An 18,384-nucleotide genomic window follows, 5' to 3' on the forward strand; every position below is an offset into this window, starting at 1 on the left:
AGTGTATCACCTGAGTCTTAGTCTCCTCATATATAAAATGGGAGTGTTCTGCTTACTCACTGGGTGCCCAAGGGGAAAATGCTTGGCAAATCTTAAGCGGTAACAGAGATATGAGCTAGAAGGAACTTCAGAATCATAAGCTCTAAGTTCATAGCTAGAAGAGGTTTTAGAGATCTTCTAGTCTAAGTCTTTTTGTTTTATAGTGGAGAAAATTATACATCTAATGGATGTAAGGACTAGTAGGCTCTACATAAATGCTAGCTGTTATTATTGTTAGAGAACCAGGAGGTATCTCTATTTGTAATGCCCTGAACCCAAAGAGGGCAGATAAGTGGCTCAATGGATAAAGCATCAGGTATGGAGTCAGGAAGACCCAAGTTCAAATCCAGCCTCAGACATTTACTAGTTCGGTGACTCTGGACAAAACATTTAATCTTGTTTGCCGCAGTTTTCCCATATGTATAATGAGCTGGAGAAGGGAATGGCAAACCACTCCAGTATCTTTGCCATGAAAATCTCAAATAGGGGACAGTTAGGTGGCTTAGTGGATAGAAAGACAGGCCCAGAGACAGGAAGTCCTGGGTTCAAATCTGGCCTCAGATGCTTCCTAGCTGTGTGACCCTGGACGAGTCACTTAACCTCCATTGCCTAGCTCTTACCACTTGTCTGCCTTGGAACCAACACATAGTATTGATTTTAAGATGGAAGTTAAGGGCTTTAACTTTTAAAAAGTTGTTTTTAATTAAAAAAAAAACAATAAGGAATCCAGGGAAATGAGAGAAGACACATGAACTGATTCAGGATGAAGTGAGAAGAACCAGGAGAGGAGGCATCTAGGTGGCTAAGTAGATAGAGAGCCAGGCCCAGAGACAGGAGGATTTGGGTTCAAAAGTGATCTCAGACACTTTCTAGCTGTATGTTACTACTCTTCTGCCTTGGAACCAATACACAGTATTGATTCTAAAAGGGAAAATAAAAGAAAAGGAAAGGAAGAAAGGAAGGAAGGAAGGAAGGAAGGAAGGAAGGAAGAAAAAAGGAAGGGAAAGACAGAGGGAGGAGAGAAGACAGATCCCAATTGGGGTCATGAGAAGTTGGATAGCATTGAAGTGACTCAACAACAACAATGAACTCAGAGAGCCAGGAGAGGAACAGGAGAGGAGAGAATTATTGGGCCTATTAAACACACCATCAGATTTCTTCCTGGGCCTTGACCAACCCTCTTATCTATTGTTAATCAAGCTGGGTCCAATGGAGACCTGGACAGAGGGACAGAAGGACTAGGTTCCTCTTTCCCTGGGTTCTGTCTCTTCCCCTCCTCCCTTTTTATTTATTGGCTCTGAACTGGAATCTGATATCTGGGCAAAACAAGTGAACATAACTTCCCCTGTCTTCCTTCTACTTTGGGTGCCTAGGAACTGAGTGAGTCCTAGGAAGTTAAGGAAGAAAAGAGAAGGGACATTCCAAACTATATATTTCCTATTTTTTAATGTAAACCCTCATAGTTCTATATAAACCACAGTTGTAGTAGTGGTGATTATTGTTCCAAATACCTTAAACTGAGCCTCTCCTTATTTGTAAATAACAAAACAAAACAAAAATAATTAATAATAATAATAATAGCTCATATTTGTCTAATTTTTACAGTTGTTGTTTTTAAATAAACCTTACCTTCTACTAAGTATCCATTCCAAGGCAGAAGAGCGGTAAGGGCTAGCAATGGGGGTTAAGTGACTTGCCTAGGGTCACACACAGCTAAGAAGTATCTGAGGCCAATTTGAACCCAAGTCCTATTTCACAACCAGGCCTGGCTATCCATCTACTGAGCCACTGAGCTGCCTCTGTATAGTCTTTATCTTTATTGTCTTTCCACTTTATAAGGGAGGCAAGGAAGAAATTATTAACCTTATTTTACAGAGGAAAACATTTGTCGCATGACTTCTGAGTCACATAGCTAGGAAAGGGGAGAGCCAGAACTAGAGAAAAGTCCTTCTGACTCCCATCTCAAACATCCTTTCCTTATTGTAGGGATGTAGTGTCTCATAAGCTACTTCTCTAGTTCTAGGGGCAAACAGGTGCTGGTGTAGACAAGGAGAGGACTTTCTTTTATCCTCTTCATTTCATAGACTTGCTTGGGGTCAAGGACTTGGCTAAATAGTCCCAGCTAGCACCCATCCTGGTTTGTCTTAATTTTGGCAGCCTGCATCATTTTTTAATCCATAAAAGTAGATTTGGCATAGATAAAATTAAGTGAAATGTTATAATCAATCAATTAACATTGATTAAATATCTACTCTGCATCCTAAACTGATTTCTGTAGGATCTGCTTTCATAGTGAATTGTGTCAATTTTTTTCCCCCTTGCTTTTTTTCTCTCACCAAGTTTGCCTTCTGATATATGATTCACTGAGGCTGATATAAAGAAATCAATATGGGGAAAGGCACAGGTCCAGGCCTGGAAGGGGTACAGAGCCACCTGGGCTCTTTCTAGTTACTGATTTATTATGTGACCTTGGGACAATTACCTCCTTCATCTAGGCTTCAGTTTCCGCATTCATAAAACGAGGGAATAAAACTAGAATATCCCTATGGTTACTTTGGAACTCTGACATTCCATAGTTTGCCCAGTTCAAATATCACCTCTTCCAAGTAGCCTTTCCTGATCTCTGCTGGCTTTAATAGAGCACTGGCTTTTGCAGCTGGAAGGCTTGGCTTGGAATTGTCTCTGATACTCTCTACACAAACCTCTCACTCTGGGCCTCAGTTTTCTCATCTGTAAAATGAGCGGTTATATTAGATGAAGCCTCTAAGGCTTTTCTGGCTCTAGACTCTACATTTTCTTTATTAAGATCCCCCTTTGTACTTAAAATCATTACCTTCTTTGGGTCCTTATTGAACTCAGGTGGTGTTCCTTACTCTTTGATATGTCCACCTCGCCAGCTAGATTGCTTCCCTCCTTCATTAAACCTTTATTTCTCAGTCTCTTCAACAATAAAATGAGAAGCTGGAGGAGAGAGATGGTCTCTAAGATCTTTTCCAGCTCTGACCTTCTTTATTCTATGATTCTAACATCCCTCCCACTTCTGATATTCTATGGCCCATGAGCATGTCTGACTTTTTGTGGTTCAACTGATTCTAAGGTTTTTTCCACCTGTTCTAAAATTCCTTTCAGCTCTATGATTCAGAAGTCTTTCATTTCTTTTAGGAATATATAATAATATACTATATATATATAATTTTTAGATTCTATTCTATATATATTATCTATATTACTATACAGTCCAAGTTGTAGGTTATAGATACTGCTATATCATATATATATTTATTGATATTTTTGTTTATATATTCACCAGATTTCCTCCCTGGCAGTCTTTCCTTTTCCCAATCCCAGAGAGCCATCCCTTATCACTAAGAATTTTCCATTCATTTTTAACATTCTGTGTTTTAAGACTCTGAGACCTTCAGGCCTATTTTTCTTCCCACTCTGGGCCAAACCCTGTCACATGGTTTTGTAGGAAACAGATCAAACCTATTCACCTGAGGCCCAATTTCTATTCAGTAGGACCTGCCTGGGGTCCTTACCATCAATGATCTCCTCTTTGACTTTGTGTAGCTCTCTGACTACTTCCTCCAGTATTTCCTGTGTAAAATGGGAATGAAAAATAAAATAGAATTAATGCACAGCCATCCATCTCTCTGCCCCCCTCTACTTCCTCAGAAGAACAAGTAGGGCTTGGCATTGAGGATACTGAGGGTTTTGTTTTCTTCATCTGAAGATATGAGGCTCAGGATCTAGAGAAATCCCTATGGGGTATGAAGGACCCAGGGTATCTCTAGGTAGTAAGAGGTCCAGAGCATCCCTAAGGAATTGATAGTACTCCAGAATTATCTTTAGGAGTTTTGAAGGACCTGGACAACCTAGGGGTTGTAAGGTACTTGGGGTTATCCCTGCTCTTCTTCCCCCAAATCCTCCCCCTACAAAAATAAAAAAATAAACCAAATAAAGTCAACTCTAATGGCAGGTTCGAAAGGGAAAAGAGAATCACTAAGTGGATGTTGAAGAGGAAAATTCTCTGGATAGGGAGGATTTCATGGTTTGGTGGTAAGAAGCTGTTTGTATGACTTATGAACCAGAGATAACATTTAGTCCCTGTGAGAAGAGTCTCTTTTTTCTTCTCCTTTGCCTACTTCCTGAGTAGTGAGTAACTCAGGGCCTGATTGTTAATAGTAGGTTATGGGTGGAGCAGAGGAGACCCCTTGCCTCCTTCCCTCCCTCCCTCCCTCCTTCCCTCCTTCCCTCTTTCCTCCCTTTCTCCCTCCCTCCCTCTTTCTTCCCTTTCTCCCTCCCTCCCTCTTTCCTCCCTTTCTCCCTCCTTCCTTCCTTCCTCCCTCCCTTCCTTCCTCCCTCCCTCCCTCCCTCCCTCCCTTCCTTCCTTCCTTCCTTCCTTCCTTCCTTCCTTCCTTCCTTCCTTCCTTCCTTCCTTCCTTCCTTCCTTCCTTCCTTCCTTCCTTCCTTCCTTCCTTCCTTCCTTCCTTCCTTCTGCCATTATTCCTTCCTCTTCTCATCCAAGGTTCCTTCTTCCCCCGCTTTTTGGGGTGGAGATGGGATGACTGGCAAGGCCACTTACCTGTTTCATCCGGTCAAAATCTAAGGCATCGAGAGCACCTTCATTGCCACTACCAGCAGGCTTCATCCTAGGAAGGGAGGGGAAGAGAGCAGGTAGAATTGGGACAGGGCATTGGACCTCCCTGCATCCAGCCACCTAGCTGGGCAGCCAGTGTCCAGGAGCTACACACCCTTCTGTCTGTGCAAACTTAGTGCTTCAGAGATCCAGTGCAACTAGACTACGGTTGTCCCCTGTCTTTGCCCCGATTTCTCAGGGCTCCAGGCTTTGGCTCCCATCACTCTTAATGACTTTCCCATGGTCACACAGCTAGTTAGCCTAGGTATAGTAGAGTACTAGAGTATAATATAGTGGGAAGAGTGCTGGAGCTATAGCCAGAAGACCTGAGTTTGTCTAGCTCTGTCACCTAGGTCCACATGACCAGAGAGGTCATATGACTTCTCTTGAGTGTTAGTTTCCTTAACTGAAAACTGGGGATACCAATACTTACCCTACCTACCTCACAGTGTGACTGTGAGAAAAGCAATTTGAATGTGATTGTAGCATTACTAGTAATATTACTATCAGTACCAATAGTAATGAATATTAGTTATTAATATTACTTAATATTATTAGTATTAATAGCAATATCAATGACTTATTAGTCACTGATATTATTACTAATAATACTAACAGTACTTAATATTAATAATAATGATGAAAAAACTACCTTCTGTCGTAGTATCAATTCTAAAAAAGAAGAGAGGTAAGGGTTATGCAATTAGGATTAGGTGACTCACTCAAGTTGCATAGCTAAGAAGTGTCTGAGGCCATATTTGAACCCAGGTTCTCCCAACTCTAGGCCTGGTGCTCTAGCCACTGTTCTAACTAGTTGCCCCAATAATAATAATTAATAGCACTAATTACTTGCAGTAATTAACACAATGCTTTAACAACAGATTATGCCATATTAATATTTTAAATTTAATAATTAGTACTATATTTTGATTTTACTCATAACAATTAAAAATTAATGTTAATTGCTATTAGCAAAAATCCAGAAATTGACTTTGAAACCTAGCTTTCAACCTTGTTTCCCAGGCATGAAAAAGGGCAGGGGAGATTTCCTTGTTTCCATGAACCTGACATTTTCTGTTTTGTCTCTTCCTTTTTTTTTCCCTGCTTTCTGATACTCACCTATAAGGCCTGGCTCCCTTCCTGAAAACTGGGAACAATATTCCCATTAGTGCTGCCCAGAAAAAATGGGCCATAATCCTCTCTTTCTTCCTAAATCCCAAGGCTATAGGATCCTCTCTAGTGCTGGTGTTGAGGGCAAGATGAGGACCTGGAGGTCATAAGAAACTCTCTAGGTCTGAGTTCCCATTTTTCATGTTTTGGAGAGAGGCCTTAGCTGACCCTTTATGGGACTGTATAAGAGATGGAACTTTGCCCAAAATTTCCTTTGCAACAGGCATGGTGTGCAGAGAAGTTTAAGGATTTTATTTTTTAAGGTAACTGATTTTCAAAAAGAAAAAAAGGAGAATTCTTCCAACTATAGGCCAATCAGCTTGATTTTGCTTTCTGGCAATTAAAAAAATGAATTGTTAATAGGACAATTAATGAAGTAAAAAAGGTAATGAAGGAAAAAGAAGTAATAATGATAAGGAGGTCAAAAAAGCCATCTCAGACCAAGTTGACTTTTTTTTTTTTGGTTAGGGCTTAGAGATGGAGATGAGGGGAATTATGCAGAAACCATTTGTCTAGATTTTAGTTAAGTAGCTGACAAAATTTCTCAAGTTAATCTTACAGACAATGATAGTAAGATTAGGTGGATTTGAAACTGCTCAAGTGGCTGGATCTAAATAATGAATGGTTCAAAGCAAATATTTATTTATTTATTAAAACCTTACCTTCCATCTTAGAATCAATATTATGTGTTGGTCCCAAGGCAGAAGAGGGGTATGGGCTAGGCAATAGGGGTTAAGTGACTTGCCCAGGGTCACACAGCTGGGAAGTGTCTGAGGCCAGATTTGAACCCAGTCTTGGCTCTCAATCTACTGAGCCACCCAGCTGGCCCCTTAAAAGTCAATTTTGAAGTAGGTTCCAACTAGAATGATTGAGGAACCTCGTTTGATTCTGTACTATTTAATACTTTTATCAATGTCTTGGATGGAGGCATTAATAATAGCTATTAGATAATGTAGCTAACCTACATTATTTTAAAGTTTGCAAAATCCTTTACATATATTACCCCAATATGATGGAAAGTTTATCCGATCTTCTGATGTTACAAAACTAGGAAGAATAGCTAACATTTTGAATAGTTAGGATCCAAAGATAATAAGTAGCCACATTTACAACAATGAAACTGAATAGGTATAAATATTCAGTTTCACAAGTATAAGATTCGGAAGGAATATTGTACACACAGCTTGGAGGCTCAGAGGATTGAGAGCCACGTCTAGGGGCAGGAGGTCCTGAGTTCAAACTTGACCTCAGACACTTCCTAGCTGTGTGACTCTGGGCAAGTGTCTTAACTCCCATTGTTTAGCACTTGATGCTATTTTGCCTTGAAGCCAATACATAGTATCAATTCTAAGACAGAAGGTTTTATTTCAAGAAGGTATGTGGGACTTGCAGCAGTTTGTATGGAAAGCATCTGGGAGTTTTAGTGAAATGTAAGTTCAAAATGTGTCAACAATGTCACATCGCAGCTGAAAAACCACCACAACAAAAGACCATCACCTTATGCTGCATTGAGAGAGGCAAAGCCTCCCGAGCACAGAAAGTTCCGACCTGGTTAGTTCACATGTAGACTCTTCTGGTTAGTTGTGGGAACCACATTTTAGAGAAGACTGATGAGCCGAGAGCTTCTAGAGGAGAGGACTCAGTATGGGGAAGGATTTAAGATGCTGCCACATGAGGCCGAGTTGAAGCAACTAGAATTGTTTGGGTGGGAGAGAGAAGATTAGGGATTGGGGTTGAGGGTGGCTAAAGAAATGATCTGGTAGACTTGTTCTGCTTCATTCCAGAGGTCAGAAATAAGACCAAAGAATTGGAATGGCCAGAAGGAAGATTTAAACCCCATGAATAGAAAAAAATCTAACCGTTGGAGATGTTCCAAAGTGCCTGAGAGATAAGGAGTTCTTCCAAACTGGAGGTCTTACAACCAAGGTTGGAGTCTTTGTGAGTGTGTCGTAGAAAGGAATCTTGGTTAATGGAGGGAATCTTGTGGTTTGGACTTTTAGGTTTGAGGTTCTAGGACTCTCTAGTTTCTAAAGAACGTAAGGAAGCAGATCTACAATGGACATACAAATGGCACACTAGTTTCTTCTATATTTCTCTCATTGTCTTCATGAGGTTGTGAGTTCACAGAGGACAAGAATCATTAAAAAAATACATCTATAGGGGGAAGCTGGGTGGCTCAGTGGATTGAGAGCCAGGTCTAGAGACTAGAAATCCTGGGTTCAAACACTTCCTAGTTCTGTGAACCTGGGCAGGCCACTTAAACCCCACTGCCTAGCCCTTGCCACTCTTCTGGCCTGGCTCTCTTTCCATTGGCCACTTCAGAATGTTTAAAATTGGAAATGCTCAATTTCATAATCTAAATTCTTAGGTCCCAGACTAAGAATCCCTGCTCTAATTGTTCTTTTTCTAAGAGTCTTGTCTCTATATTCCCTGATTCTTCCTACCCTGAAAGGCACCTTTAGACATAGGATTGCAAGTCCAGAGCTAAAAGGGCCTCAGAGGCTATTCAGCACCCCCTTCCTTTATAGATGGGGAAATTGAGGCTCATGGAGGTGAATGGCCTGCCTCATCCAAGGTTCTGCAGATGGCAAGTCTAAAGCTGGGGAGAGGTACCCTGAATTTCCTTTCCCCGTGGCCTTAGGGTAATACCTTCATCAGGGACCATATCCTAGATCTAGAACCAGAAGGGTTCTGACAACCCAGCCCATCCTCTTCATTTTACAAGCAAGGAAGCTGAAGATCAGAAAAGAGAAGTGTTCAAAGGTCATATGAGAAGCAGATCTTGGCTTCAAATATGAAATTGCAGGGGTGGCCACTGTGAGTGTAGGCAGAAAAGGTATCATCTTATCATGTAATTTCCTAGGGAAACAGAAATGCTCCTCTGAGAGTAAGGCACCCCTCTTATCAACCTTGCTTGCCTCTGACTATAAATAAGGTAATTTTAGAAATGAGAAGAATACACTGAGAACTCAAGACAAAAAATGAGCCTGGGAGGGAGGTGAAGACCATCAGGCTACCTTGGAGAGCACTGAGTGAGCAACCACCTAACTGCAAATTCCTTCTCTGTAACTTACTTCCCAAAGACTTGACTAAGTGCCCTCTGGGTGGCCAGGGTTCTTACGGACTTTACTTTGGTGTTACTTTTCCTAGCAGCAGGATGTAGGGGAAAGATCACTGACCTAAGAAGGCAGAACCTGAATTCTTCAGTTATCTCTGCCATGAACTTCCTATATGACTTTTGGTAAGTCACCTCTCCTCTCAGCCTCTGTATCCTACCTTAAGAATGAAGGCAGTGGCAGCTGGGTGGTTCAGTGGATTGAGAGCCAGGCTAGAGATGAGAGGTCCTAGGTTCTAGTCTGGCCCCAGACACTTCCTAGCTGTGTGACCCTGGGCAAGTCACTTAACCCCTATTGCCTAGCCCTTACCCCTCTTCTGCCTTGAGACCAATATACAACATTGATTCTAAGATGAAAGGTAAGGGTTAAAAACAAAAATAAAAAAGAACAAAAGGACTGGACTAAATGATTAATAAGGTCCCTTCTGACTCTACTGGCCCATGAAAACCCAGATCTTCAAGGGTATCCCCATTCTTACCCACCAGGAAGGCATTAGAGAGATTAATGAGAGAAAGAGAGAGAGAGAAAGAGAGAGATATCAACCCTCCCCAGAGCAAGCTGTTAGAGGACAAAGACACCCGAGAGATTTGGGAGCATAAAGGGAGAGGTGTTAGTTAGGTGGCAGCAAACACGAAAGAACTCCACCTCTCAGAGGATAAGTGGGGTGGGTGGCAGAACACATGGAACGGGCTGTACCTAGTGTGTGGCTGTGACTGAATGGGACTCTTAGCTTCGGGGCTCTTCGCCGATGACGGGGTTCTAAGCAAGGGAATGAGACAAACAGGAGGATTGGAGCAAGGCTTGCTGAACTTTCATCTTCCCCAACCCTAGTCCGGCCCAACATTGGCACTCCTTGGCCTGAGAAAGGACTTGTCACTCACCTGGAAAGTAATGAGGCTACAGGTTTCTCCACAGAATTGCTCCTCTCCCAGGGCTTCTTTCCAGGATCTGCAGGGTAGGATCAGAGATTATGTCCCCTCCTAGCCTCCATCCAGTCATACTTAAGGCTGTTGCTTTGCAATGACTGTCTCAGAAGTGCCACTCTGAATCTGAGAATCACAGGACTGGAAACGTGTGGCCAATAGGTCCGATGCCTGCCTGGATCTTGAAGTTAGTGTACAATATCCCTAGCAAGTGGTCATCTAGTTTTTGCTTAAACATTTCAGTGATGGGAAACTTACCACCTCTAGAATTCCACCCCTGGATAGTAGCATTTGTTAGAAAGTTTTTCTTATAGATTGAGCCTCCCTGTAGTTTCCATTCATTTGCCCACTAAACATTATAATCAGGCTTCTTTCCTGATTTTGGCCTTCAATTTTCAAAATAATTTCAGTTTGCATAAAATACGAGGCAAAAAATTGACTAAGTCACATTAAGATAGATAAATACAATTATAAAACTATCTACAGAAGAAAAGGAGGCCTTAAATAGTGAGATATTTATCATCACACAGTTCTCTTAAAAAACATACACTACTTAAACAGAAAAAGTTATATCTTTCACAATTGTGGCTAGGGGAAGAATGAGGAATAGAGGTGATAACAAAGGATAAAATGACTAATTTCCATTGGTACTGAAAAGCATTTGCATGAATAAGATCAACAAGCTCAGAATAAATAAGGGCTGTTAGCCAGTCCTCCATCACGCAGGATAAAAAAAGGGGAAATGTGAATTGGTTGGGAAAGTCTTTACATTATTTATCCTCAATAAAGGTCTGATATCCCATATGTAGATAAGGAATATGTAAGACCAAGAACCATTCCTTGTTAGATGAGCAGAAAAAGATATAACATATAATTCTCAAAAGAAGAATCATAAACAACCATATGAAAGAGTATTCTAAGTCATTAATAATAAAAGAAATTCAAATGAAAATAACCCAGATTTCATTTCACACTCAGCAAATTAGTAAAGATGACAAGAATGGAAATAGTCAATGTGATTGGGGTTTTGAGGAAACTAGAATCCCAATACATTGTTAGTGGAACTGTGAATTGGTCCAACTGTTGTGAAAAACAATTTGGAATATGACGAAAGTTAACAAAAATGTCCATATTCTTCAGTCCAACTCAGGGCCAAGTATTCAAGTCATATTCTTCTTCCTTGGCAAATACTCAAAGAAGTAAAAGACAGAAAAAAAGGTCTCTTATATGGAACTTTTTGTTAAAAGGAAAGGACTGGAAACAAAGTGGGAAATCACTGATAGTGGAATGGTTGAACCAAACATGGTAAGGGAATATAATGGAATATTATTGTAGCATAAGAAATGGTTAAATAAGGAATTCAGAGAAACATGGGAAAACTTATATGACTTAATAATGCATGGCAAGTAAGCAGAACCAGTTAAACAATAGATAAAAAGATAACAATGTGAATAGAAAGAATAAAAAAGGGAGAACAAAAAAAAAACCTAAGTGCCTATTTTGTGTCAGGCATTATGCTAAGCACTTTACAATTATTATCTTATTTGATCCTCCTAACAGCCCTAGGATGTAGGTGCTATTGTTATTAATTCCATTTTACTGATGATGAAAATGATGAAAATAGGTTAAATGACTTGTCCAGGATCACACAGCTTAGTAAGTGTTTGAAGCTGGATTTCAACTCAGATCTTTCTGACTTTAGACCTACTGGGCCACTTAGCCAAATCACAGTTGAATTAAAAGCTTGGCTCCAAAGAAAAGAAATAGAACTCCTCTCCTATTAGGGGACTCTAGATGTAAGATGTTGTATATTATCTCAGATGCAGTTGATTTGAATTTGACTTCATTGGTGGATTAAAAAATATCAAAATATTAAAAAATTACACTTTAAAACTATACTATGTTCCAAGTAAAGTTTTGCTTGGGGGAGTCAGGGAGGAGGGTATTTATTTGGAAGTGATGTTAAAACAAATGGTATCACTGAAACTTAAAATTAAGGTGAGCATGGCAGAGAAAAGAATTTTGGAGTCAGAAGATAGTTTCAAATCCTGGCCCTGCTCCTTCCTTACTATGTGATTTTAGACAAGCCATTTATTCTCTTAGGCTGTAAGTTTCCTTATCTGTAAAATTATAGGGTTCAATTAGGTGACCTCTAAGGAATCTTCTAGTTCTAACATTCTGGGATCATTTGATTTGGAGAGCCAAACACCTACTCTGAGCTCCTTCCTGCTTGATGATGTTCTATGTTCCGTGAGTCAAACATTTTCCCCCACTTCTAATGCTTTGTATTCTGAAGTTCTTCACATCTTTAACAGGAAATGGAAAATTAATACCATGCTTAGAGAGCTGAGCCTGTGGTCTCTCAAGGTTCAGGGTCCTCTGTCTAGGTGTGGTGGTCAGTCAAATAAATGGTGAGAGACACTGTATGCTCAATCCTGTGTTTAGGCATCACACTTTGTTCTGCCATGCACAGGGTTTGTGTTTATTTTATAGGTCCAGTGAGTACATACTTTTCTGGCACACAATCATTTCTCAACATACATGTTTTCGTAGAACCTAACAACAAATACGAAGTCTAAGGAGATAGTCAATGAAATATTGCTGTTATAACAGAAATAGATGAATGACATAAACAGGGTGACCTGGAGGTTAGTTCCCCCTGACCTATGGGATGACCAGCTAGGAGAATCATTGTTGGTCTTGATCAGCTTTCACAATCAATCACAATTACTTAGGAGATGGGTAACAAAACATTTCATAGCTAGGTACAGGGTTAGAAGGTAATTCAAAGTAGACCAGAATTGGAATTCTCCTCAATTTCCAAGTTGCATTTTTCTTGTGTTTGATTCAAGCACTTGGCAAAGTTGCTTGGTTATGGTAAACATAACAGATCAGTGAAATGTATCTGTAACTTGTGTTTCAGAGGAATGATGGATTGAGGCTTGTATGTTTGGCTAACAGTGGGTGTGGGGCCTCTGAATATACCTCTACTAAGAGAAAGAAAGGAGGGGTAATGGGTAGTGACTTTTGGGTTTTAATTTTGTGAAGCAATCTTTTTGGGGTACTATTCTAAGGGGGTTAAAGTGGGACATATATGCGTTAGCCCTATAAGTGTTTGCTCTCATATTATTTCTCCTCTATTGGGGATAGAACAATAATTACAACAATTTCTTAGTAATGGAAGTTATAGAGAGAAGTCATATAGAGGGGGTTCTGTGGGTATCTTATTTTCTGGGGGATGCTTTGCAGTTTCCATTTTCCCAGACTGTGACTCTGTCAGACAGCGGGTGTAAGATGGCTCCCCACAATCATGTTTCAACTGAACTCCTCTAATGATGAAGACCTTTTCTTTTTGGTGCTTTTTAGAATCTACCTCAAAGTGGAGGGATGACAGTAGTCCTATTCTTACTTAGATTCTCTCATGAAGGTCTCTATCAGAGGACTGCAGGGTTTGTTCTGGGAATAAGGATCCTAAGATCAACTCAGTTTGTGCTTACCTGAGGCATTTGGTGGCTGTCCAGCCCCTCGGGACCCTGGGGAAGGAGAGGTGCTAGATTCTTCCTGAAACAAAATAGAGGACATCCTATCAGTGTCTGGGGACTGTCAGCCTTAGCTACTTATGCAAATGAATTCTTGAGGTCTGGGCCAATTGGATGCAATGTCCAGGACAATAATGATGGGTAGTTCTCTGGCTTCCTCAAAAAAAAAAAAAAAAGATACCTATAGACCTCGAGGCTTGTTTGGTTCTATTGGAATTAATTAAAAATTGGGACTAAGTAGGAGTTAATTGAGTATTGAGACCAGTATTGGGAATAATTAGAATATTGATAGATGGAAATAGGGTAAAAGAGTCAAGCATTACCTTAACAGGAAGATAAGAATTTTCAGTGGAGCTCCTTTGGAGAATTGTCAGGTGCCTAGAGAGATCTGTTAGAAAATACCTGACACTCTTGGGGGAGCTTACTCTGAGGGTGGCTGGTATTTTGATCTACTCTTTGGAAAATCTTGGAAAAAAGTGATAGTTGGTGTTGGAGGAAAACCTGGAGATTTGGGAAGTTGTGGTGGAAGAAGATCAATAGTAAGGAGATACAAACTACTTTTCTCTGTGTCACTGAAGAGAGAAGTAGGCCCAACTCAGGCCCTGAAGAGAGCTAACAGTTTGAACAGTGAAAGAGAACAACTGAACTGAATTCTATCTAAAGGAGGAAAAAGGAGACAGTAAAATTTAAATATAAATAAGAAGATAATTAATTAGAATAGTTTAGTAAGAACAGTAATTTGGGGAATTAGTTATAGATTAAGGAAGTATAGTGAAGGTCTGATTTTCTGGCAGAAGTGACTCCTCAAGGAGTTTTAGTTGTAGTTTGGGATCCAGTAAGAATTATTAGATTTTAGGGCAATTATCCTCAATCCTTTATTTATCCTATCCTTCCCTTCCTTGATCCTTTTATTAACTCAATAAATAGGTTTGAGATAAACTGCCTCAAGAAAGTCTACCTTTATTAAAGTTAACTAGGCTCAACTGCCACAAAGGAGTTGGGCCTTACTTCTCTCTTCAGTGACACAATAAGCTCCTCCAAGAGTGTCAGGTATTTTCCAACAGAGCTCTCTAGGCACCTGACAATTCTCCAAAGGAACTCCACTGAAAATTCTATCTTCCTCTTAAGGTAATGCTTGACTCTTTTTACCCTATTTCCATCTATCAATATTCTAATTATTCTCAATACTAGTCTTAATATTCAATTAACTCCTAATTAGTCCCAATTCTTAATTAATTCTAATAATTCCAAGTGGAAGTATGGAGTAATAGACCAAGAGAGCTGGTCTTAAAGCCAGGAAAATTTGGCTTTGTCAGGTTGTTTCTTTGACTCATACTGGTTGAGTGAACCTGGACAAGTCATAATTGCTCCATGCTTATTGTACTCTTGCCACTCTCAGGACTGAGTTTCAGAGAAGGAGCTGGCTTGTTTTGATAGAGGGAGATTCCTTCCTATCATATCCAAGGCCCAGGTTGTAGATCGCAGAGATAGATTTTTCTCTAAGCTATGCCATGCCCCATTGTGTGGCCTCTATTGCTCTACACACATAGCTGGGGCTTAGTCAGTGGTTTCTGTAGCTGAAGCATTGCTCAAGATCTCATCTCTTGGGTTTAAGACTGGACATTTTTGTGTGCATGTGGGTTGAAGACTTTGTATCCTGCTTGGACCCAATATGGATATATATGTGGGCTACAGCATGGTGACTTGGATAAATGACATTATTGAGGATATGTATGATTGGAAAACATGACCAAGTTATATAAGTGAGGAGGCCCAGAAAGAGAATAAACCTTTATTTATATAGTGCTATTAGGATTAATTAGGTCATAGGGCTAATGAGGATCATTTGGAGTAATTGGGATCTTAGCAGCTAAGGACAGGGTAAAGAATAGTGGATAATGTTTCTTTAAGGCCAGACAGAATCTTGGGAAGGGTGCCTTTTGAGATTCTGGGTAGCCTGAGTCAGTTGGTTTTCCAATTGGTCTCCTGGAGTTTTTTTTTCCTTAGGAGAAGGCTGGTGTTTCTATTCCCTGGAACACTGAAAAAACCCAGTGGCAGGTAAAGGAGAACAGGTAACAGTTTCTGGAATAAATTTGTGGGGAAAATAAACAGAAAAGAGAAAGAGAGAGGCAATTTTCCTCCCTCTGTGTGACTACAGAGCAGGCAGGGCCTTTGAGGCCTACCAGAAGCTTGACTAGGCTGAGAAAGTACTGGGAGTTGGAGGAGTGATCTAAAGAAATACAAGGAGGCAGTAAAGTTTTATATATATCTCTCTATCTACTTACCTGTCTTTCTACCTACCTATCTCTATCTCTCTATCCCTTTATCTATCTATCTATCTATCTATCTATCTATCTATCTATCTATCTATCTATCTATCTATCTAAGAGAGGAAGGTACTACTAGTAGATGGGTGAGAAGGACTTCTTCTTGAAGTAGGTGGAATTTGTTCCAGCTCCTAAAAGGCAACTCAGAGTAAAAGAAGTCATTTGAAAATAAAAGTTAATTATGTTCCTTGTTGTAGATCTGCCCTCCAGGAACAATTTCTCTCCCTCTGCCTCCCTTCAAATGAACATTTGTGATCCATCATTGAAGCTCAGATTTGCCTAATCAAATACTTTCTGAACACTTTGCATTTTATTTGTGTCTTAGCCTCCTTCTATAGTTTTTGGGAGGAGGAAGCAAAGTGGAGGAGGATGGGGACTTTATGCTACTTCAGGAACTGGGCCTTCAGAGCTAAGGCTCTGATCTTTTACTCTTTTCTGACTATTTTAATACTCAAGAGTGGCATTGTAGAGTCCTAGATACGGCACTGGGCTGGGAGTTACGGGGCCTGGATTTCTGACTTGGATCAGCGACTGCTACATGGTGTGAGCTTAGGCAAATTACATCTCCCAGGATCACACTTTGGTCACCTGTAAAATGAAAACAGCTGAACTAGATCATAGGCTCATATCGCCAATCTGGACCTAAAGAGGCCTTATCTCAGCCAGTCTCTTCATTTTACAGATGAGGAAGCTGAGGTATGGAAGAGATGGGACTGGAAACAAGTCCTCTGACTTTGAATCCATGTTCTTCATAACCTGTTTCCTTTCTAGTCCTTTAACATTAGACTTCCTTCCAAATGTTCTATCATTTAGCTACACTGGATTACTTGCAGTTCCTCAAATATCCATGTGTCTTTTCACTTGCCCTGTCCTCTAGGACTGAAATGGTCTTCCTCATCTCTGCCTCTCAAGACTCAGGTCAAATCTCACCTATTCCAGGAGGTCTTCTACTCCCAGATACTAGTGCTTTCCTCTCTCAGAGTGACTTCCATCTTTCTCTGTCTCTGTCTCTCTCTCTGTCTCTGTCTCTGTCTCTCTCTCTCTCTCTCTCTCTCTCTCTCTCTCTCTCTCTCTCTCTCTCTTTCTCTCTGTCTATCTCTCCCTCTCTGTCTCTGTCTCTCTCTTTCTCTTTCTCTCTGTCTCTCTCTCCCTCTCTGTCTCTGTCTCTGTCTCTCTCTTTCTCTTTCTCTCTGTCTATCTCTCCCTCTCTGTCTCTGTCTCTCTCTTTCTCTCTGTCTCTCTCTCCCTCTCTGTCTCTGTCTCTGTCTCTCTCTTTCTCTTTTTCTCTGTTTATCTCTCCCTCTCTGTCTCTGTCTCTCTCTGTCTCTTTCTCTTTCTCTGTCTCTCTCTCCCTCTCTGTCTCTGTCTCTCTCTGTCTCTCTCTTTCTCTTTCTCTTTCTCTGTCTCTCTCTCCCTCTCTGTCTCTGTCTTTCTCTCTTTCTCTCTCTCTCCCTCTCTGTTTCTGTCTGTCTCCCTCCCTCTGTCTCTCTCTCTGTCTCTGTCTCTCTCTCTCTGTGACTCTGTCTCTATACATATATATCTGTGTATCTTTGTGTGTATTTATATATATGTACACAAAATAAGAATATAATGTAATAATTATAATACATATAATAAATGTCTACCTAAGTTGTTGACATGTTTTCTTCCCCATTAGGCTGTGAGGTCCTTGAAGAAAAGATCCATTTTTTGGTCTTCCTTAGTATCTCCAGTGCTTCGCCCTGCATCTTGCACATTTGTTGTTATTCAGCCGTGTCTGATTCTTTGTGATTCCATGGACCATGTTGTTTTCTTGGCAAAGATACTGGAGAGGTTTGCCCTTTCCTTCACCAGTAGATGAAGGCAAATAGGCAAATAAATGACTTGCTCAGGGTCACGTAGTTAGTGTCTGAGCCTGGCTTTGAACTGAGGCATTTTGATTCTAGGCCCAGTGCTTTATCTTTTGATCCATCTAGCTATCTTCTAGGCGGAGGTTAATTGACTTGTTCAAGTGGAGGCAGGTAGATGACTCAATGGAATTAGAGCCAGGCCTAGAGAAGGGAAGTCAAATCTGGCCTCAGACGCTTCCTAGCTGTGTGACCCTGGGCAAGTCACTTGACCCCCATTGCCTAGCCCTTACCACTCTTCTGCCTTGGAACCAATACTCAGTATCGATTCTAAGACAGAAGGTAGGGTTATTTTCTTTCTTTCTTTCTTTTTTTAATGATTTGTCCAAGGTGTCTGAGACCAAATTTGATCTCAGATCTTCCTGACTACAGAACCAGGTTCTATCTACTGAGCCATCCAGCTGCCTCTATTTATACATGGCCAGCATTGAATAAATGTTGATTTGACTTGTCATTGTATTATGCTATTCTCTTACTCTTCATTCCTAATTGGCCCAATTCAGATGCTCCCAGACATGGAGCTAGGCCAATTTCTCTAAGATGGTTAGGTCCTTTCCCAAAGGAGCCCCCTTCTCCCAGTTTTACAATTCTGTCAGCATGAGGTCTTGGACACCCAAAGGGTTATTAACAGAGTCTGAAGGTTCAAGAGCTTTGCATTAACTCATTTGCCTGGTTGCCCTAACTGGGTGGCAGCCTCAATAAGGTTGAGCTTTACAAGACAGACTGGCCTTTCAGGTTTCCATCA

At 40.6% G+C, this 18,384-nt stretch overlaps 1 protein-coding gene across 11 annotated transcripts in view; it reads right to left on the bottom strand.

The window, feature by feature from the left end:
• EVL (Enah/Vasp-like) overlaps positions 1-18,384 on the bottom strand; it is a 272,883-nt gene that overhangs the window by 823 nt on the left and 253,676 nt on the right. For 3 of the 11 annotated variants that reach the window (XM_056811273.1, XM_007473581.3, XM_056811272.1), the window contains exons 9-13: positions 13,385-13,448; positions 9,846-9,912; positions 9,661-9,723; positions 4,625-4,691; positions 3,579-3,636 (exon numbers count right to left, since the gene is read on the bottom strand). In XM_056811273.1, the coding sequence (XP_056667251.1) occupies positions 3,579-3,636; positions 4,625-4,691; positions 9,661-9,723; positions 9,846-9,912; positions 13,385-13,448 (319 nt within the window). Of the gene's footprint in view, positions 1-2,872; positions 3,001-3,533; positions 3,637-4,624; positions 4,692-9,660; positions 9,724-9,845; positions 9,913-13,384; positions 13,449-18,384 lie in introns of all 11 variants that reach the window. The other 8 variants (XM_056811271.1, XM_016431271.2, XM_016431272.2 and 5 more) reach the window with 4 other exon arrangements.

This window comes from Monodelphis domestica, chromosome 1, assembly GCF_027887165.1.
Source record: "Monodelphis domestica isolate mMonDom1 chromosome 1, mMonDom1.pri, whole genome shotgun sequence".
NCBI classification, from domain to species: domain Eukaryota; kingdom Metazoa; phylum Chordata; class Mammalia; order Didelphimorphia; family Didelphidae; genus Monodelphis; species Monodelphis domestica.